Source organism: Myxine glutinosa, chromosome 11 (assembly GCF_964187855.1).
Source record: "Myxine glutinosa chromosome 11, kmMyxGlut1.1, whole genome shotgun sequence".
Classification (NCBI taxonomy): domain Eukaryota; kingdom Metazoa; phylum Chordata; class Myxini; order Myxiniformes; family Myxinidae; genus Myxine; species Myxine glutinosa.
This window is the reverse complement of record NC_136271.1, coordinates 113,823,759-113,846,196: the sequence shown is the minus strand read 5'-3', so window position 1 is coordinate 113,846,196 and position 22,438 is coordinate 113,823,759. Positions and strand designations below refer to the sequence as shown.

General features: G+C 43.6%; 1 protein-coding gene across 1 annotated transcript; it reads right to left on the bottom strand.

Annotated features, from left to right (window-relative positions):
- Positions 1-16,994: 16,994 nt before the first annotated feature.
- Positions 16,995-21,607, bottom strand: LOC144894335 (cilia- and flagella-associated protein 300-like). The gene is made up of 4 exons (XM_078787020.1): positions 20,914-21,607; positions 20,199-20,371; positions 19,712-19,778; positions 16,995-17,590 (listed from the first exon to the last, which is right to left on the bottom strand). The coding sequence occupies exons 2-4, from the start codon at positions 20,369-20,371 to the stop codon at positions 17,462-17,464; spliced, it is 369 nt and encodes a 122-aa protein (XP_078643146.1). The 5' UTR covers positions 20,914-21,607; the 3' UTR covers positions 16,995-17,461.
- Between the last annotated feature and the right edge of the window lie 831 nt (positions 21,608-22,438).

Sequence of the window (22,438 nt, the reverse complement as noted above, 5' to 3'; positions counted from 1 at the left end):
CGATCACATCAACACATGTGCAGTATTATCTGCCGATGTTTATGGCATTATTGTACAAGGATATCAACGTAGGTGCAAAATATTTATCTTCTTGCTTTTGTTTTGCAACCAAGCCCCGTTTCTGCTTCGAAGAATCGGTAAAATACTGGTAGCATCGCCGATGAAATCCAGCGTCTTCGGGTGTAGGAACGTTAATGTAGCCGCCATGTTCTTGCACAAAACATGGATATTTCAGCCCGATTTCCGACTAGATTTTGCCAAATATGAACACTACATAAAAATGAAGCCCACAAAGATTCGATGAAGGGTCTTATATCTTCATCAGCAACACCAAATCGTTGCAAATACACTTTAAATTGAGAGAAATTCTCTCCCTTTCCGCAGCCATCATGCCACTTACGACACATAATTACATGCGATCAGCTGTTTGTGGACGTCGGACGTGACCAAAAAAATCGCGGTTTACGTAAATCGGCAATGAAATGCCAATAGCTGCCTTTGCCGTCGTCTTCCCAAACAGCGTTCCTTATTAGATAAACAAGAAGACGCTGCCGAAGACGTTACTTAAATAATATCTCATTGGATGAAAGCTTGCAGGTCGTTCAATACTATTTAGAATTGTAAGTCGCTTATATTTCACGAATTGCGCTAAAATGTGCACATTATATTCACGGGATAAGGTAAAATAGGTAATTTCTTAATTATTTCTTAATTTTAAACTGTTTTTTATGTCCCCCCCCCGAACTGGACCACAAGACTGAACGACACGGGCGGACATCCCATAGTCCATACCGTCATATTTACATCACACAACATTACACTCTACATCAAAATAGTCCAGAACACATTTTATATAAAATTATACCAACTTTGATAGTTCCTTTCTCATCAGGTCATTATTTTTTTGTGCACATTACGTTTTTCTATTACCCAGATGTGTATTTATAATAAAAATACACCAGTTGCATATTTAATATTTTTAAAATGGTTAAATACATACAGAGCACACAAGTAGAAAAACAACATTTTGGTCTGAAGTGACGATGCATGCCCTTAATTCCTTGTTTACCCCCAAAACTTTGAGCCCACACCCTTCGCGAATGTGCAACTTCTGGATGTGGGATAAGGTATAATAGTGATGATATATATTAGCTTCACTTTAAACCAAATTTAATCTTCCCCCCATGAGTGGACCACAAGACTGAACGATACGAGCGCACATCCCATAGTCCAATGGGCCCTTTTGTGCATTGTTGTGGGTCATCCAGGCAATTTTAAAATTTTCAGTTGTGGAAAGGCCACCTGGGCCATTGGGGAGCACCGGGTGCTAAATGGCCCTGCAGTCACATCGGACAATTGTGCCGGTGTAGCAGGATTCTCTCACTCCCCGAAAATCTCACTCTCGAGTGAAGTAGAGTATTTGAACTCGAGAGTGAACCAGCAGTCGAGTCGAGTATTTCGTGCCGCGCGGCCTAGTTGTTGAAGCTTCCTACCTTGAAGCTTGGTTCTCTCCAGGCATCCAAAGTGAAGTTATTTTTCCATTTGTGTGTTTGTCAAATTTCAACTCGTTATTTTATCGTCTATGCGTTATTGTTTGTTTATAGTTAGTTTTGGTTTGAATTTCCTGTAACTCGTAATAAATTAATCGTGTTCTGTTTGCTCCGCATGTGCGGCCTTGTACCCTGAGGCTACCCCCGTCGGTGGTTGTTAACTTAAGTTCCCTACTTCTTGTTTTGCTTGGTTCTTAGATGTTTCCCTTCTCCCCCAAACATCTACTCTTTGTCTAACGTTTTAAATCCCACCCCCCCCCCCCACCCAAAAAAAAAACCAAGAAAAAAAAACCAAAAACATTTATTTTCCTTTCTCCACGTGTGCTGTTGTCTCATCGTGTACTTCTGTCCACGTGTGCTGTTCGCCCCGCCCCCATTATCTCCTTGCCATCCACCTTTTGCCCTGTTCACGTGACTCGTGGTTGTCCCTCTCGGCCCTCTCCCCGTTGGTATTTTGTGAATATAAGATTGTTCTTCACGGTTCTGTTTAAATATCATTTAAATATGTTTAAACTTTCCCCAGCAGTTTTATTCAGTGGTTTATTACAACACGCTGTTTTTCTTCCTATTTAAAAGGCTCTTTTGAATTTCCTCTCCAACTCACTCCACTTCAAAAAAAATAATTCAATCTCTTATACTTCTCCCTCACTACATGCTCTAAATTCTCATTCATTCCACCCCTCCTCCATCGTTCTTAATCAGATCGCTAACTTGAAAATCACAATAAACCCAATTTGTTACCAATGTTCGTCTTTCATTAATCATCCACTTTCTAAACTCCCCTCTTGCCCCTCCCCTCCAAATCCCCCCCTTGCCCCTACACTCCTAAACTCCCCCCTCCCCCCTTGCCCCTCCCCTCCTAAACTCCCCCCAACCCCTCCCCTTCAAATCTCCTCCCATACCATTCCTCTCCAATTCTCCCTCCTCCCCCCTCCTCCTCAAAGCCGCCTCCTCCCCACTTTGTCTCCCTTCTATCTCATACCTCCACCTCCCCCAACCTTCTACTTTCCTCTGCCACCCCCCCCCCCCCTCAAACAACCCTCACTGTGCCTCATCCCATCACCATCAAACCTTTCGTCCTCATCCTTCCCTTTCTTGTAACTCTTCTGTAATCTCTGACACACTATCAACTGCTCTCCCTACCTCTCCCTCTCATCCTTCATCTTACCCTACCCCTCCCCTACACTGTCCTGTACCCGATGCTCCCCCTCTCTCTTCATTAACGGTATGAACCTCAAACATCCGGGGCCTTCGCTCAAACCTGACTGATCTCTCCATACAGGTTGCTTCTGACAATCCAGACTTGATCTGCTTAACAGAAACTTTCCTCCTTCAAGATGTCTCTGATTCCTTAATATCTCTTCCTGGTTACTCCCTCCTCCAGTATGATAGACCTGAGCCTCGTCCTGGTGGTGGGGTTGCTATCCTTATCAAAAACTCTTCCTCACTCTCCTGTCACTGCCCTCTCTCCACCTCACCCCCAGGAGTACCTCTGGCTACGGCTTCTTCTCCGCTCCCACCTTTTGTTCATATGTGTTCTGTACCGTCCTCCAAACAGTGATGACTCCATTTACATTTCACTGTCTGACAACATGGACCAACTTCTATCAACTCATTCCAACTCTCTCTTCCTCATATGTGGCGACTTCGACTGTCATCATGCCAGCTGGCTGGGTGTGCGTTCCTCTCTCACCAGTCATGGCACCTCAGCAAAGGACTTCTGTGACTCACTGGGATTGACACAAACTGTCAATTTCCCGACCTGGATCTCAGCCAATGGAGTATCTTCTCTTCTCGACTTGGTGATGACAAACTTCCCTGTAAATGTCTGCTGCTCTTCTTCTGCTCCAATCGGTTCTTCTGATCATGTGCTTGTTAAAATGGACATCTCTCTGGCCATTCTCAGAGAGCCTCCTCAGCGTCGACGAGCCTGGCATTTCATTCAGACCGACTGGCACGGTCTTCAAGCAGCCATCAATCATCTGGACTGGTCTCCCAACTACTGCCTCTGACATCAATTCTTCCTGGGAATTCTTCCAAAGCAAACTGCTCTCTCTCATGCACAGATTTATCCCATCTCGTCTTCAGTTGTCTTACCCTTCCTCCCGTCCATGGTACACTGAATCTTGTGGTGAGGCAGTTGCCTTGAAACAACTTGCCTTTGCCTCTTGGAAGGCTAATCCAACTGAAGGCAATCTCAGTTCCTTCCACCAAGCTCGGAACAAGTGTGTGTCTACCCTCAGGAGAGCCAGGAAACAATATCTCTCCGTTCTCAAGACCGAACTCTCTTATCTGTCTCCCTCTTCCAAATCCTGGTGGCGTCTGGTCAAATCCGTTTCTGGTGTTTGCTCCCCCTCCATCCCCTCCCTCACCTCAAATGGCTACACAGTTGACACCGCACGTGACAAAGCCGAATGCCTAAACTCTGTGTTTGCCTCAAAATATTGTGTCCCAAACCCATCTCTCTCTGTTCCCACCTTACCCAGTCGAACCCAACTGCTCCTGGACTCTGTCCTTCTCTCCTGACAAGGTGGAGAAGTTTTTGTCAAACCTCGACTCTGATTCTGCAACTGGACCAGATGGCATCAGCCCACGGGTCCTAAAATCCTGCTCTGCCGCTCTATCTCACCCTCTCTCTGTTCTTTTCACCCTCTCTTTTGCTCAAGGTCATCTGCCATCTGCTTGGAAATCAGCAAACATAACCGCTTTACACAAAAAATGTGCAAAAACAGATCCTTGCAACTGCAGACCAATCAGCCTGCTCCCAATTATCAGCAAAGTCATGGAATCCATCATTGCTTCGGATATCAAATCCTTCCTCTTCTCCAATGGCTTGATCTCAGATCATCAATTTGGATTCAGACCAGGTCATTCAACTCTGGACATGCTGCTTCTGCTGTCTCAACAATGGATGGAGGTCCTCAATGCCAAACAGGAAATCAGAGCTGTCTCCCTTGACATATCACGCGCCTTCGATACGGTCTGGCACCCAGCTCTGCACACCAAACTCTCCTCCTATGGTATCCATGGAAATCTCCACGCATGGCTTGCGGACTTCCTCTCTGGTCGTAGTCAACGTGTGGCCCTGAATGGATTTCTCTCATCTCCCCTTCCTGTTCAGGCTGGAGTCCCCCAAGGCAGTGTTCTGGGCCCTGTGCTCTTTCTTGTCTTTATGAGTGACGTCTCCGACTCTCTGGAAAATCCTCTATCTCTTTGCTGATGACTCCACTCTCTGCCGCTCCATTCCTCTTCCCCCAGATCGGCAGTCTGCAGCCTCCTCACTCTCTGAAGACCTGGACAAAATCACAGACTGGTCAAACAAGTGGAACATGTCTTTCAATCCTGACAAATCTCACACTCTTACAATGTCTCTCCGAAAGGACCGACTGGAAATCCCTCCCATATACTTTCTCAACAATCCTCTCCAAGAAGTTCTGTCGCTCATGCTTTTAGGTCTCACTATCTGCCATGATCTTTCTTGGGAAAACCAGATTTCCAAGCTGGCCTCCAAAGCCAGTCGCGACTGGGCATCCTCCGTCGTGCGAAGGCCTTCCTTGGCACACCTGAGCTCCTCACCACATACAAGGCTTTCATCCGCAGCTCAATGGAATACTGTTCCCCCCTCTGGGGTGGTGCTCCTGCCTCACACCTAGCTCGGCTTCACGCTGTTGAGGCCAAAGCTTTCAGAATCATTGGAATCTCCTGCGTTGAAGTCAACTCTGAGGGCCTTTCACTCACTCACCGCAGGCAGGTTGGTGGTGTTTCTGTCTTCTCCCGACTCCTCTCCGGCCTTGCTCCCCCAGCTCTCTGTGCTCTGTCCCCCCAATATTCCTTCAGGTCGCACAAGATCTGTCAGCAACCCTATTATGGTTCAACTGCCAAAATCTAGGCTCTCTGCTCACCTTCACTCTTTCATTCCCCTTTTCTCCCACCTCTGGAACAAACTCCCACACTCCCTTCAATCCCACTTCTCCCTCCAGGTCTTTAAAACAACTGTTCACCACCATCTCTTATCTTCCCCCATCCAAAACCTTGATCTTTTCTACCCCCGGTAATTCACCCCAGAGTCCTTGCAGTGTTCATATGTTTTGTACCTCTCCCACCTCCCCCCAAGTCCTCCCGATGTCCCTGCTCTCAAATGTTGTGTTTGTGTCCTTCCCCCTCTCTCCCCATCTTGTCTGCCGCTCCCCTTGTTTTTTTGTGTTTTGTGTGTCGGTTTGACTTTTTGTGTGATTAATGTTAGCTCTTTCACGAGCCTCGATCTTGTATACAAAACAAAAACAAAAATCCAAAACCTTGATGTTTTCTACCCCCGCTAATTCACCCCAGATCCACTTTGTTTGAAATTCCAACTTCTTTCCTGGAAGTCCTTGCAGTGTCCATATGTTTTATACCTCTCCCACTCCCCCTTCCCATGCCCTCTCCCTCCCACAGATCTCTCGATGTCCCTGCTCTCAAATGTTGTGTTTTGTTTCCTGCCCCCTCTCTCCCCATCTTGTCTACCGCTCCCCATGTTATATGTTGTATGTGTTGGTTTGTCTTTGTGTGATTAATGTTAGCTCTTTCACGAGCCTCGATCTTGTATGAAAAAAAAAAAAACTAATCCGAGCCCATCGTTATTTCAATACAACAAAAGAAGACATGAGTTCATTTATGATCATCACAGTTTTCAAATGATTCAATATTTACATTGCAGAATGCATGGGAAGGGTATTTCGGAGCATGAATATATTGTTAACGATTTTAGAATATCCTCTTTTGGTGAATTTAATTTAATTAAAAGGTTATTTGAAAACATTGTGAGAGATTTATTTAATTAAACAAGAAATATTAATTTAGCGGTGAGTAAAAACTTTTGCTTTATAGTAGTTTTAAACATTGTTTAAACTATAGCTACACGTACTTCAACTGAGATTGAATGTTTTAAAATCACGTGAGTACAAAGATTTTTGTAAAGACGTCCATCAGTAGTCAGTAAACTCGGACCTACCTTGCTTTTCCTTGTTTCTTGTAGTCTTGCGCTTGAAGAACAACTCCGACAAAGTTTCCGAGTTGATGACTGTAAAGTTTCACTTCTTCCCACGATCACCAATGCGCATTGCAGGGTATTCATGAGTAGAGAGGAACGTGCGTGTAGCGTCGAAATCCATCATTGAAGATCGAGTGGAATAAATATTAGCCGCTTCATACTTATGTAGAATTACAGATGAAAATACCCCCGTCCCTTCTCCAACAGACATATCCCGCCCCCCCCCCCCCCCCCCTTGTCAAGACCTCGATTGAGATACTAACTGTGAGAACAACACTCCAGGAAATCGCGTACTCATGTTGTCTGAAAGAACACCAAGTTCGCCAATGATCATGGTTTGTAAGATATGGTATAGTTTGTAAGCAAAAGATATAGGAAGCATGCAATTCACGTTATCATTGACAATGAGTATAAAGTGATCGGCAAACTGTCAAAACATCCGAATTAACTTGTAGCAAAAGTGGACCCAGTCTACCCTGGATCATACTCGATCCAATTAAGGATTAAATCTCAGTGCATGGATGATGGTGTATGCATGGAAGATGAATATCATACATTCATGATCTGTCCATTGTATAGCCAAAGTGCAGTCAAGTCAAAGTTTATTCCATGAAACCCCTCACATTGCTTCATGGAAATAACTTAAATTCATGAATATAAATGGCCGCACAAGAAGGTTTGTAACCTCATTTAAAATGCATCCATTGGATTCAATAACAGCACAATGAGTACGATCTATTTTGTACACCCATGGGAACACTACATGTGCTCTGGCCAATATACTTAGTTCGATTCTTGGATTCTTATCGAAATGATTAAACAATATTTATTTCCACAAATGTGCAGTGCGAATATGTCAATGAAATACAAATGAATGGAATGAGCACTGAAACATTGGGACGTTTACAGTACGGAAATGCAATAAGTATTGTTGGTGTTGAGTTCAGACATCGTCATTTAACATCGCTTAAATCTATTAGATTAGACTTTTTTTTGTGAAATTTGTGAATATTATTATACTATACATTCATATATCCAGTTCTCGGAACTGCTCAGAAGCGCTCGTTTCCTGGTTATCGGTACCTGAACACACCTTTGCCAATATACAAACATTTGAGTAACATTTAAAACCCGTATTTGATATTTCGTAAAAGTGCAGTAAAGTTATAGAACGTAACTTAAAATGACATATTATGTTGAAATGAAAATATCCTTTTAGTATAAAACATCGTAAATGTATCGTAACGATTACTGCGAATGCTCTAATATCAAAATATATAGTTATTTGAATGTTAAATTTATACTTTTCTTTATTTGATTTACCCAGTTTAACACGGGGATGCGAAAAACATTGTATTTCTATTTTTAGGGAGAGACGTTTACAAAGGACGTCATTCTGCGCTGTTTATCAATTCATTGATCATTTTATGTTCATATTCATTAACTTTGTCATGGTTGTTTCTAATTACCATGCAATAAATATTGTTTAAATCACAAAATATATAGGGGGAGTGTTAGAATCCTGGGGAGTCATTTGATCCTGCAAGGGGGAGTGTTAAAATCCTAGGGGGAGTGTTAAAATCCTAGGGGGGGGTATGATAAAATCCTAGGGGGGAGTGTTAAAATCCTAGGGGGGGTGTTAACATCATAGAGGGAGTGTTACAATCCTAGGGGGGGTATGATAAAATCCTAGGGGGGGTATGATAAAATCCTAGGGGGGGTATGATAAAATCCTAGGGGGAGTGTTAACATCATTGGGGGAGTGTTAACATCATTGGGGGAGTGTTAACATCATTGGGGGAGTGTTAACATCGTTGGGGGAGTGTTAACATCATTGGGGGAGTGTTAACATCATTGTGGGAGTGTTAACATCATTGGGGGGTGTTAACATCATTGGGGGGTGTTAACATCATATAGGGAGTGTTAAAATCCTAGGGGGGGTATGATAAAATCCTAGGGGGAGTGTTAAAATCCTAGGGGGTGTTAAAATCCTTGAGGGAGTGATAAAATCCTAGTGGGAGTGATAAAATCCTAGTGGGAGTGATAAAATCCTAGTGGGAGTGATAAAATCCTAGTGGGAGTGTTAAAATCCTAGTGGGACTGTTAAAATTCTAGTGGGAGTGTTAAAATTCTAGTGGGAGTGTTAAAATCCTAGTGGGAGTGTTAAAACCCTAGTGGGAGTGTTAAAATCCTTGGGGGGGTGATAAAATCCTAGGGGGAGTGTTAAAATCCTTGGGGGAGTGTTAAAATCCTAGTGGGAGTGATAAAATCCTAGTGGGAGTGATAAATCCTAGTGGGAGTGATAAAATCCTAGTGGGAGTGATAAAATCCTAGTGGGAGTGTTAAAATCCTTGGGGGAGTGTTAAAATCCTAGTGGGAGTGATAAAATCCTAGTGGGAGTGATAAAATCCTAGTGGGAGTGATAAAATCCTAGTGGGAGTGATAAAATCCTAGGGGGAGTGTTAAAATCCTTGGGGGAGTGATTTCATCTGGAGATAAAACCACTCTGGAGTGATTCTATCCTCCTACACCGGGTCCCCAGGGCCCTGATAGATGGCGTTGGGGGAGGGGTCTTTACCGGGTAGACGGGTCCATTGACTTAACAGATTCTTCGGAGCAAGAAGAAGAAGCAGCCCTCCTGCTACATCCACCATTTTCCCAACCACAAGTTGTTTCAATAAGATTTTGTGCTGTTTAAATTGCATGCCCAATGAGCGAATGCATAGAATTTGTGGAGTGAGGCATGAGCTTAAGGTTAAATATTGTTTTTGAATGTTTGCATGTGGGTTTTCATACCAGGGTCGGGAGTTTACTGAACTGGAGTTTACTTTGGCCCATGGAGTTTACTGAACATGTAAGACAAACCTTACATGACCATATGATTGTTACACTTCATAGAAAGTGTCATCCATTGTATGTCGGTAGCCGAGCGGGCACGTTTTAAACATTTGCCATAAATCTATGATCGGGGAGGGGGAGACAGCCACACCTTGCTTGCTATTCACCAGGTAGTTCACACAAGGCTGGGAGACTTCAGAATTGACTGATTCTACAGGTGATGGTTAATGTTGTACACTCACCTCCCAAACATACATCCCCCTACAAAACACTCTCACTTTAACTCATACAACCTTCTTTTCTTTAGCAATCAGCCATGTTTTTAGCAAACATTCAAATACAGTACAGTATAAATATTACGAGCAGAAAAGAACACTATCCCTCTTTTCTGATTGGAAATGGTAATGTCAACATATATTCCAAGAATAACAAGAAAGAGCAATCAGAGATTGCAGACCCTCGCCAGGATGTTTTCAGTGGTTTTAAGGCTTTTGTGTTAAAAACAAATATGGCGGTCGAACCACGTGGCCGATGACGTCATTATTATTTTATTTTATTTTCTCAAATTTATCCTGCGATGCTAAAGAAATTTCATCTTGATCGGATGAAGTGTTGTACTTGTCGAATTATGATGTCATAATGGAGGCACCTATGACATCATTAGCATATTTTATTCCCAATGGAGAGTTCTTTACAATGAGCCACGTCTCAATTTTTTCCCATGCAGCACTTTCAGATATATAGAGGTGCAAAGTTTTTCGGTTTTCCCAAGATGGCGGCCGAACCACGTGACCTATGACGTCATAATTATTTAAAAAATTCTACAAGTGGAGTTGCACCTATGGTGGAAATTTCCTGTCAATCGGACCAACGGTTGCCATTAAAATCATATTTATTCTGTGCGGACAGACAGACAAAAGGACTGAAATGCAATACCCTCGCCTGTGAGGGTAGTAATAACAAAAAGGATACTGCTCTTACTTTGCTGCGGTCTCATAATAAATAATTCTTTGAGAGGAGCTGCTGCGCTTCCACATGCAGTGCGCAAGGGCAACACTCTGCTGGGGTTCCAGCTGGGGATGACTTTGGCTCAACCTGCTCAAAGCTGGACTGGGTAAAGAAGAGACAATACATTCATTTGGGTTAAGGAAAAATCGTTTAACAGCAAATGTAAGGAGAATATCAGAAAGATTCCCACATCGTCATCCCCATAGTTACATGAAGTAGCAGGCGAGGGCGTCGATATCCGCCGCTTGAGAGTAGAACGAGGCGGCGAGAGGACGATACCTCTGCCATGCCAAGAAGTTCTTGCGCAAGTCACAAAAACATCGCTTCTCTCGAGAACAAGCGTGCACCTGGTACCTGATCTGGGCCTGAGTCTGCGCTTGGACGGCGTGAATATTTTGGGAGTCTGATCGGCATGGCAGCTGCAAAGAGTATTTGAAACCGGGCCTAATCGAATAAGTGACCCTGTGCGGATGTTTGAAAGGGAAAATGAATAAGGGAGGTTGAGAACGCCAACGTATACTTTGAGGTTGAGCTTCATTGAGCTGGGACGCAGCAGTCGAAGGCTCAAGATGATTGGACAGCGATGGCGGCACGTTTGACGACAGGAACTTGCCTTGAGCACAGATGGAACCTTCTGATGGAGATATTGCCAGGTACTTGGCTTCTTGTTGGTCCATTATGGGTGAATAGGTGACATTAGGCTTTTTACGGATTAAATGTAGTCTTACAGGTAATCCTCGTGCTGCATCAGCGCAGTCAGGTATCACAGGTTCTCCATGGTCTCGAGACGACGGATTGGCTTGATAGGTGTGTCCACTTGACCCAGAGCTAAGAGAGCTGATAACGTCGGCTGTGCCATCCATACCGACTTCCGAAGCACCGGGAGCTGAATATCCCAACGGTTCCGAGCTCAGCGGGTTGTGGTCCTTGTTGGATGAAGATGCCATGGCAACAAGCGTCGGATGGAAGACAGCCGAGGACCTCGAGATGCGTGAAGATCTCAAAAAGGACAACATCGGGTCGTGGCAACTGCGACGGAAGTTTAACGGTAAATCACGTGAAAAACAGGACGACGATGATAACCGACGAAACGGTCGTTAACGGCAACTCCAACAAACCTGAAAAAGAACGCATTAACGAACACTTTGAATTATCAACATCGAGTTGCCTTTCCCGCTTTAATTACTAAATGAGCACAAATTGAACAGACACCGATTTACGACATTTTCAGGACCTTTCCTCGAATGTCTGGTGAATATTTAAAATAATGTTCCATCTTGATATTAATGCGAACGAATAAAACGACCACAAATCCTTCCCTGCGCTCGTTTGAAAAGAACGTTTAATACCTGTCGCTGTTGATTGGTCGAAACAACATGATGGCGTTTGCTTTTAAAATAACAATGATATTAATACCTGCACGTAATAATACAATCATGTTCCCTGATATTGTTGTGCAAGAATCTTTGACGCACAGCAAAGCCTGCGTGCGCTATGGTAGCCAACCTATGGCTGCTCTGTCCGAACGGTATCAAGTACCGGGATTAGCACCTGAATACCATTTTAAAAGTCTTTGCTATGACTCGGCTGGTTATAGGCCGGGTTCGACCCACGAACTTCCAAGAGTACCGGAGTCGGGGCAAGTATTCTAACCGTTAACCGATCGTCAGTGGTCGGATCTGGATTCGGATCTTCACCAAAATCGAATCGATTCGTCTTTGTCACACATCCAACCTGTCCACCCATTATCGTCCGAATCCGTCCCCAAGGTGGGTAGTTTGATGGCTCATTCGAAGGTGGCTACTTTGAGATATTAGGATCGTGAGTTCAAGCCCTGTCATACCGTTGAATTAACACCAGGTGGGTTGACTCAGCTTGTCATCCTTCCGAGGTCTGCAAAATGAGTACCAGCTCGCTGGGATGAATGAGCCATTCAGGTATCCTACGTCGGAGTGGCGACCATTCCAGGATTGTTCCCAATAGCCGAGAAACGGTCTCGGACCCCCTATAGTACGGCAGATAGGTGAAGTATTTGGGAGAATTGTGCCTTTGATCATACACGCACGAGAGTTGGCACACAGTTAGAGTATGCCTTAAGAAAGATATTTGGCTATAGGGCCATCGCAGATTTGTCCTGTGACAACAATGGCGGCCATTTTTCAAAAAAGGACAAATCTGCGATGGCCCTATAGCCAAATATCTTCCTTAGGACGAACTCTGACTGTGTGCCAAATGCCACGCTTGTATCATCAAAGGCACAATTCCTGCACCTATCTGCCATACTACCTACGCATCATCACGATACAAAAAGGAGCGGTCTTGCTCATTCCTCATGACATTATCTCAACCTGATTAGATCACGGCTGTGATTGGCTGAATTATGTTGCCATGACAACCATCTCGCTAACTTGGCTTGTGTACGCAATATTTCAAAAACGGTTCGACATGTAGCTTTCGTATTACACACGTATTCCTCATACCATCCAAAAGGCAGAGTACCTGGAGCATTAGCTCCTTGTTTGTTGAGATATTGTGCTGTTCAGCCTGTACCTGTCACTCGATCGTAAAGAATCGTTTTTAAAAAATCCTGCTCACAGACAGACAAAGAGGGGTGAAAACATGACCTCTGCCCACCTTAGGTGGCATCGGTAACAAGTAATCGCGAAGCGAAAAGCGCGGTTAAGCATTCAAGTACGTAAGTGTGCCGTGTGCTGTACTTCATACGTGTCTGCATTTTAAAAATTCATTTTCTCGCCAATTGTTGGTCCGATTGACATGAAATTTTACCATAGGAGCGCCTCCTCCTGTAGAATATTTTTATTCATAATTATGACGTCATAGGTCACGGTACGGACGCCATCTTGGAAAAACGTTACACCTCGATATCTCCAAAACCGCTCAATGGAAAAAATTGATACATGGTTCATTGTCAAGTACTCACCATGGGGAATAAGATATGTTGATGGTGATGTCATCGGTGCTTTAATTATGACGTCATAATTCAACAAGTACAACACTTGATCTGATCAGTATGAATAAAACAAAAATTCCTCTGCAATTGTTAGACCGATGGACACAAAATTATCAGAATATGTGCGGCTCCTCCTGCAGAATTTTTTAATGATAATTATAACGTCATAGGTCACGTGGTACAAACGCCATCTTGGAAAATCGAGAAAAGTGGCACCTCTATATCTCCGAAAACGCTTCATGGAATTTTTTTTTAAATGGCTCATTGTAAAGAACTCCATATGGGGAATAGGTGTTGTTAACGATGATGTCATTGATGCCATAATTATGACGTCATAATTCGACAGGGACAACGCTTAGTCTGATCAGTTTGAAATGTATTGGGCGTGATCTATGCAACAATTATATTAAAGAATATAAATTTATGATGTAATCGCTCACATGGTCTGGCAGCCACATTGGATCAAAGAAAAAAAATGTTCAAAAACAGAAGAGTTGGCTCGCAACAAGTTGACTGCGCAGGGTAAGTATTCTATGAATACCATCTAGTTACATAAAAGCAATCAATCTATTTGCTCGAGAAAGTAATCAATATACTGAGTACTGTACGTACTATTAATATCACGTCTTCTCTTCCAGTTATAAGGGGTGAGGTCCAATGGCGCCAAACTTCTGTAATGCCTTGATTAGGTACGTATTGGGCACGGCCAGGCTATGGCAGGACACTCCTCGTCTCTGCCTTTCACCTAAATGTTTAAAAGAACGGAGCTTTTCATTTCCTCGGCATACACTACCCGTCAAAAGTTTTAGATTACCTCAATTTTTTGACCAGTGTTAAGCTGCACCTCAAACCTGCAGCTCGAAGTCTTCTCTTCACAGTTGAAACTGAGACTTGCTTACTTCGATCAGTGTTAAGCTGTGCTTGAAGCTGTTGTCCTGTGAGCCGCCTATCACGCAAGCTGTTGACTCTCAGAAACTTGTCTTCTGATTCTGTTGTGGCTTTGGGTCTGCCAGACCTCTTCCTGTCCGAGTTTCCTCCAGTTTCCAATATACTACTTCCCGCTGTGCAACATTGTCCAAATAATGCTTGAGGGTGTAATAACAGTCTGTTCCAATACTGCTTTCATACAGACAGGGGGTTTGTAATGAAGTAATCAGTAGAGGTTGGGACACCTGTAAGAATTGTTTGCACCAACTTTCAAGGCTTAATTTACTTACATTGCTGCAGAACAGCTGTAAGTTGTTAACCCATTACTTGTTCCCTGAAGAAGGCCTTTTTCTTACAATATAACTGTGCAATTTACATTATTTCCCCGTTTTTGCTAACCTAAACTTCTTTTTTTAACCTCGAGCAGTTTACTGCTTACCTTTGTACCATTTCAGGTTATTCACTGGACATTAAACTGTGTAAATTTCAACAAAAACTGCAAAAATTGAGGTGTTCTAAAACTTTTGACTGGTAGTGTAGTTCTGATGGCTAACCTGTGGATCAACAACAAAAAATGATTCTTGGAAGATCCTGCCCTATGTGTGGGAATAGCCAGCATCACAAGTTGGTGATTGCAGTTTTTGCCACATATGCCCATGTACCAATACACAAACCTTCCTTATTTCCTTTTCTTTTTGCATCACAAACCTTCCTGTGAGTTCCCTGCATCCACCACCATTGGTTTCGTTGAAATCCAATAGTCCGTTCTCAAGTTATAGCACGACAGACAGACAGAGAGCAGACAAAGCTCCTTCGATTAATATAGACGTCATAAGTGATTAAATAAATCCACATTTAATATTTTTTGGAAAAAATATCCTTGATAGATTACAACTGAATTTGATAGATTTTGAATTTGATAGATTTTGGTAGATTTGTGGCCCTGAATGGGTTTCTCTCATTTCCTCTTCCTGTTCAGGCTGGAGTTACCCAAGGCAGTGTTCTGGGACCTGTGCTATTTCTGGTCTTCATCAATGATCTCTCTGCCTCTCTGGAAAATCCTCTCTATCTCTTTGCTGATGACTCCACTCTCTGCCGCTCCATACCTCATCCCTCAGTTCGGCAGTCTGCAGCCTCCTCACTCTCTGCAGACCTGGACAAAATCACAGACTGGTCAAACAAGTGGAACATGTCTTTCAATCCAGACAAATCTCACACTCTTACTATGTCTCGCCGAAAAGACAGACTGGACAACCCTCCCATCTACTTTCTCAACAACCCACTCCAAGAGGTTCTGTCACTTAAGCTTTTGGGTCTCACTATCTGCCATGATCTTTCCTGGGAAAACCACATTTCCAATCTGGCCTCCAAAGCCAGTCGCCGACTGAGCATCATGCGTCGTGCGAAGTCCTTCCTTGGCACATCTGAGCTCCTCACCACATACAAGGCTTTCATCCGCAGCTCAATGGAAGTGTTCTCCCCTCTGGGCCGGTGCTCCTGCCTCACACCTAGCTCGAATTCACGCTGTTGAAACCAAAGCATTCAGAATCATTGGAATCTCCCGCGATGAAGTTAACTCCGAGGGCCTTTCACTCACTCACCGCAGGCAGGTTGGTGGTCTTTCTGTGTTCTACCGACTCCTCTCCGGCCTTGCTCCCCGAGCTCTCTCAGGGCTCTATCCCCCAAATATTTCTGCAGGTCGCACAAGATCTGCCTGCAACCGTCTTATGGTTAAACTGCCAAAATCTAGGCTCTCTGCTCACCTTCACTCTTTCATTCCTCTTTTATCCCACCTCTGGAACAAACTCCCTCACTCTCTTCAATCCCTCTCCTCCCTCCAGATTTTTAAAACAGCTGTTCACCACCATCTCTTATCTTCCCCCATCCAAAACCTTGATCTTTTCTACCCCCGTTAATTCACTCCAGATCCACTTTTCTGAAATTCCGACTCCTTTCCTGGAAGTCCTAGCTGTGTCCATGTGTTTTATACCTCTCCCACCACTCTCCCCACCCCCTTCCCACGCCTCCCACCCCCCAAGTCCTCTCCCTCCCACAGATCTCCCGATGTCCCTGTTCTCTACTTTTGTGCTTGTGTGCTTCCCTTTCTCTCCCCATCTTGTCTCCCGCTCCCTTTATTGTATGTTTTATATGTCCGGTTATTTTTTTTTTTGGTGATTAATGTTAGCTCTTACACGAGCCTCGATTTTGTATTAAAAACAAAAAAAAAAAAAAAACTGTGGTGAACAGTATCATCATGAACATACTGAAGTTGCAACCACGTGAGAATATGTGTCGTGTACAACTGCGTGAGCACCATTTACAAAGGGTGTGAGCAGCATGATTGAGACGTTTTAAACAAGTAAAGTCACAGGTAATTAATTGTTTCAAGGGCTATCGACATAGCCTGGAGATATGCACACTCGTCTCAAATGTCCAGCATGGATTTGAACCTCGAGCCAACTATAAACCGTCACCCTGGTGCTCTGAATGAAGGGCGAGACATCATTGCGTGCGCCGGCCTACATCGGATTGACGGTGTGTAAGCTTGATCAGCACACCCTGCCAATTTGTCACATATCACCACCATAGGTGTTTTCATCTTCTCAGAAGACGTTCACTGCTTTCGGACAGCATTCAAATTTTCATTTCTGAGAATAATATGAATCATGGCCAGAAGTGGAAACAGTTTAATGAACATGAATCGAGCAAAGATACAGAAGTGAAGTGCAGTATAACAAACCAAATTTCATCATTAAATATATATTTTCTGACATAAAACAAAAATACAATTAAGTAGCAGAAAATGTTTTTTAGCAAGTGCAAATTTTAATCGAGTTTGGAGTGAAACAAGAAAGAAGAAGAGTTATAGATTTAATAATTCAGAGCCTCCCTAGGTCATATAGATCACAGTAGATCTGACATACAGACCAATTATAATAGTCTCTTTTGTCCCTTCGGAATGGGAAAATGTAACAATTGTGGAACTTCTTCAATGGTTTTAACCGGGTGAAGAACTCGGGTTTGTAGATAGTTTCAACTCTATCATTTGTTTTGGCTTTAACACCCGGTAACTTCAATCTGTTGGCAATATTGTTAGCGTTAACTCAAATATTCTCACCGCCAACCCAAGGTAACATATTACCAACCGGTTTTAGTCCCGTAACAATGGTAGAGTACAGTTGCTTGATGTTTGCTTGGATCAAGTATGAGGTAAGCAAAGTTTTGTTCATGCTCACGTGGAGATGGATAGCAACTTCCATGTTTGTCCTGCAAAAAGATTTCATCACATGGAATGATTACAACGGTGTTAGAGATAGTGGAGGTCATAAGCATATAAAAGTTGTTGGAAATCCATAATGGTGTTTCGAAAGGGGAAATAGACCCAGTGGTGCCCATCTCCTCTGCGGACCAGGGTTCTGAGCAGCTACGGGAATCGAACCCGCAATAGTAAATGCAACGAGGTTTCAGCAATTGCACCACCATGAGTCTCAATTTTTAGCTCACCTGGAACTAAGTTCAGATGAGCTTATGCGATGGCGCCTCGTCCGTCCGTCCAGTCCGTAAACACTTGCAACATCTTCTCCGAAACCGCTGATGGGATTGTGACCAAACTTGGCACAAATAAAATTATTATGTTTTGACTAAAGTTTGCTCACGACGTTAAAAAGAAAAGTCCTCCCCTTTGGGGGTGTATGTGGGAGGGGGTTGCCCCCCCAAAATAGGTATTTCCTTTCCTTTTCGATGAAACTCGACCACAACCTTCATTACCCATGATGTACCAAAGTTTGCTAAAATAATTTTTTAAAAATCGGGATCTAAGGTAGACTATGGGGGAGGGGGGTAAGGTGGAGGACAGGTGAACCTGCCCCACAAACATAGGTATCTTTTGTTTGTTTGTTTAAAGTCTTATGATTATGTTAGTATGATTCTACCTGCTGCCCTGCCTTCTAGCAACCATTGAAATTGATTTAAAATACCTTTAGTCAGTGTAGTATACTGTTTATTCTACCAGCTGAGCACCCAGGGGTATTGCACGTACACTACATGACCAAAAGTATGTGGACACCCGAACATCGAACATCTCATTTCAAAATCATGGGCATTAATATGGAGTTGGTCCCCCCCCACCCCCCTCGCCCTCCCCTCTTTGCTGCTATAACAGCCTCCACTCTTCTGGGAAGGCTTTCCACTAGTTGTTGGAACATTGCTGTTGGGATTTGCTTCCATTCTGCCACAAGAGCATTAGTGAGGTCGGGCACTGATGTTGGGCGATTAGGCCCGGCTCGCTGTCGGCATTCCAATTCATCCCAAAGGTGTTTGATGGGGTTGTGGTCAGGGCTCTGTGCAGGCCAATCAAGTTCTTCCACACCGATCTCAACAAACCATTTCTGTATGGACCTCGCTTTGTGCAAGGGGGCATTGTCATGCTGAAACAGGAAAGAGCCTTCCCCAAACTGTTGCCACAAAGTTGGAAGCACACAATTGTCTAGAACGTCATTGTATCCTGCAGCGTGAAGATTTCCCTTCACTGGAACTAAGTGGCCAAGCCGGAACCACGAAAAACAGCCCCAGCCCATTATTCCTCCTCTAACAAACTTTACAGTTGGCACTATGCATTCAGGCAGTTGCGTTCTCCTGACATCCGACAAACCCAGATTCATCCGTTAGACTGCCAGATGGTGAATTGTGATTCATCACTCCAGAGAACGCGTTTCCACTGCTCCAGAGTCCAATGGCAGTGAGCTTTACACCACTCCAGCCGACGCTTGCATTGCCCATGGTGATCTTAGGCTTGTGTGCGGCTGCTCGGCCATGGAAACCCATTTCATGAAGCTGCCGACGAACAGTTTTTGCTGGCGGTGCTTCCAGAGGCAGTTTGGAACTCGGTAGTGAGTGTTGCAACTGAAGGCAGACAATTTCAACGCGCTCCACGCTTCAGCACTCGGCGGTCCCTTTCTGTGATCTTGTGTGGCCCATCACTTCGCAGCTGAGCTGTTGTTGCTCCTAGACGTTTCCACTTCACAATAACAGCACTTAACATTTGACAGGGCAGAAATTTTACAAACTGACTTGTTGGAAAGGTGGCATCCAATGACGGTGCCACGTTGAAAGTCACTGAGATCGTCAGTCCGGCCCATTCAACTGACATTGTTTGTCTATGGAGATTGCATGGCTGTGTGCTTGATCATATATACCTGTCAGGAATAGGTGTGGCTGAAACAGCCGAATCCACTAATTATAAGAGGTGTCCGCATACTTTTGGTCATGTTGTGTATGTTTATTATTATTATTATAGATTTGTTAGGTTTTGTATACCGTAGTTCTAAGGACATCCTTTTCGTGATTATAGTGCTTATCAAGAATGTGTTGCTTTCATTCGATACTTACGTAAGCAGTAATTCGATATACAGCAGATGTAATCCGTATTGACTTGGTATCTGAATCCTTCACAACACTGTAAGGAATAAAATACAGTGAAATATTTTCTCCATTCTGCAATTATCTGAAAATCCCCAAATAATACAGGTGACAACTTGTCACTTCAAGCCTCCTCACCCTCCTCGACACCATGCTGACTACAATTGTGATCCATCACAACATCACCCACGGTGATACTCAGAGCAACTTTTGACAAACCAGATTAATGATGACCAGAACTCCCATACCGTCCATTTTCATTTCACTTCCATACTCAGCTGCCCGTGTAAGATCATTGTTTCTCAAATTAAAACAAATTACAGCACATGTTCTTTTTACTATCAGTAAAAAATAAGCTTTCTGAAATTTCTCATTTGTAACCTTGACTACATCTGGGGAAAAGACGTAAGCATGAGTTCTGTATGGGAGCTTATGTATAATATTTGAAAGTGCTGACCCAATGAGTTGTTTGTAAATATCCTTGGTAATATCAAAGTAAGGATCAATGACATCTTCAAATTGACACACAACACCACCAAGGCACAGGTGGCGGAAAAGCACGTAGAGGAACTCTTTCTTCTCCCTTTCACTGTAGGTTTCCGCGAGCTCAGAATCGGGCATCAAAAGCATCTGCAGGAAGAAAACGTCATAATCGTCAGCGTCATCGTAATAATATTCAGCATCACCAACACACAATTGCAGATCCTAATTTTATCTTCATCTTTTGAAAGATTTTCATGCATTGTTTGATGCTCATGGATAAGTGAAGGACTGAAATGACTGAGTTGTGATTTTGTGTATAGTGTGGAGTCTTGAGACAGGGAAGGAGAATAAAAATGGTTAAGACTTTGAAGAGGTTCCTCATTGGGAAAAGTTGGACAAAAAGGACAAATCTAACAAGGCGAGTGAACCATTTTTGAATTTTCTTTTTTGAAGTTAAAATAAGTGAAGGGTCGGGACAGTAATGTGGGAGAAGTGGGGTGAAAATGAAAGGTATTTTGAAAAAGATGGAAGCAAGGATAAGGAAGGGAAGGATTATATATGGGAGAGGAAATGAAAGGAGGGCAGGGGGGGTGGGGGGGAGAAGATATAATATTTTAATATATGCAATTTTTGTATATGTATATCTATATATATAATATATAAATCGATGGCCGCTCATGTTGCATCACCTCTCGTAGTCTGTCTGAAATCAGAAAATCCCCACAAGGTTCATCAAGCCGTTTGACCAGTCGGCCATTGTCACGGGTGACACCAACAGCAGCCAGGCGGTCAAAGAAATTGAGGGTCACCTGGGTGCAGTACAGCTCTTCAGCAATGGCCTGCTGCACTTTACACCCTAACAAAAACAAAAATTTCTCTCACATCTGCTGTACATTTTTCTACTTTAGTCTCTTTACTTCAGGGAGCAAGCATTCATTTAACCAGGATAGCTCAGTTCGGGCACGTGGCTTTGAGCTGTCATCTGGGTTCGTTTCCCAGCATCACGATAAAGCGTCTCCCTGGTGCTGCAACAGTGAGTACGGCCGGCGTCCTTCAGATGGACATTAAGGCAGTTGCCTTGTCTACTAGCGCTTGCTTGTGAATGTTAAGTATCAAGTGGTACCTTTTGAAAGGAGTCAGCCATTTTGTTTTGGTACCATTACCAAAATCAAAAGTCCAATTTGAAAAAAAAGCTCAAGTACTCCAATTGTACCTTCATAAACTCTTACTCATCCTACCTAACCAAGGTACTCAATCACGACCAGATCCAAATCAACACTACTGTGCCCATGTAGCACCAAGACCCTCAGTCAAGACAGCCAAATCATTCATGAGCCTACCTGCTGTGGGACATGGGAATCTGAACTCAACTTCATTTGAGTAATACAAATTAAGCAGCATCTAGAACTACTGCATCTTCTAAGTCTACAAAATTAAGTTAAGTGCGACCCCTGTTAGTAGCAATTTTGAGCTATGGCGGCCATCTTGAATTTTCCATTTTTGCTTACTTTCTCATCTAATTGCATCAAGGAGGTCAACTGTCATCTGCTTGGAAATCAACCAACATCACCGCTTCACACAAAAAGGTGCAAAAACAGATCCTAGCAACTACAGACCAATCAGCCTTCTCCCAATTATCAGCAAAGTCAAGGAATCCATCATTGCTTCGGATATGAAATCTTTCCTCTTCTCCATTAGCTTGATCTCTGATCATCAATTTGGTTTCAGACCAGGTCACTCTACTCTGGACATGCTGCTTCTGCTGTCTCAACAATGGATGGAGGTCCTCAATGCCAAACAGGAAATTAGAGCTGTCTCCCTCGACATATCACGTGCCTTCGATACGGTCTGGCACCCCGCTCTGCTCACCAAACTCTCCTCCTTTGGTATCCATGGAAATCTCCACGCATGGCTGGCGGACGTCCTCTCTAGTCGTAGTCAACGTGTGGCCCTGAATGGGTTTCTCTCATCTCCTCTTCCTGTTCAGGCTGGAGTTCCCCAAGGCAGTGTTCTGGGCCCTGTGCTTTTTCTGGTCTTCATCAATGATCTCTCTGCCTCTCTTGAAAATTCTCTCTATCTCTTTGCTGATGGCTCCACTCTCTGCCACTCCATTCCTCATCCCTCAGATCGGCAGTCTGCAGCCTCCTCACTCTCTGCAGACCTGGACAAAATCACAGACTGGGCAAACAAGTGGAACATGTCTTTCAATCCTGA

Excerpts from the sequence above, each read along its gene's own strand:
- LOC144894335 (XM_078787020.1), bottom strand. The coding sequence starts at position 20,371 with ATGCTTTTGATGCCCGATTCTGAGCTCGCGGAAACCTACAGTGAAAGG. Across the intron at positions 19,779-20,198 it reads ATTTACAAACAACTCATTGG|TGTTGTGAAGGATTCAGATA; the intron begins GTCAGCACTTTC and ends TATTCCTTACAG. Across the intron at positions 17,591-19,711 it reads TATATCGAATTACTGCTTAC|GACAAACATGGAAGTTGCTA; the intron begins GTAAGTATCGAA and ends ATCTTTTTGCAG.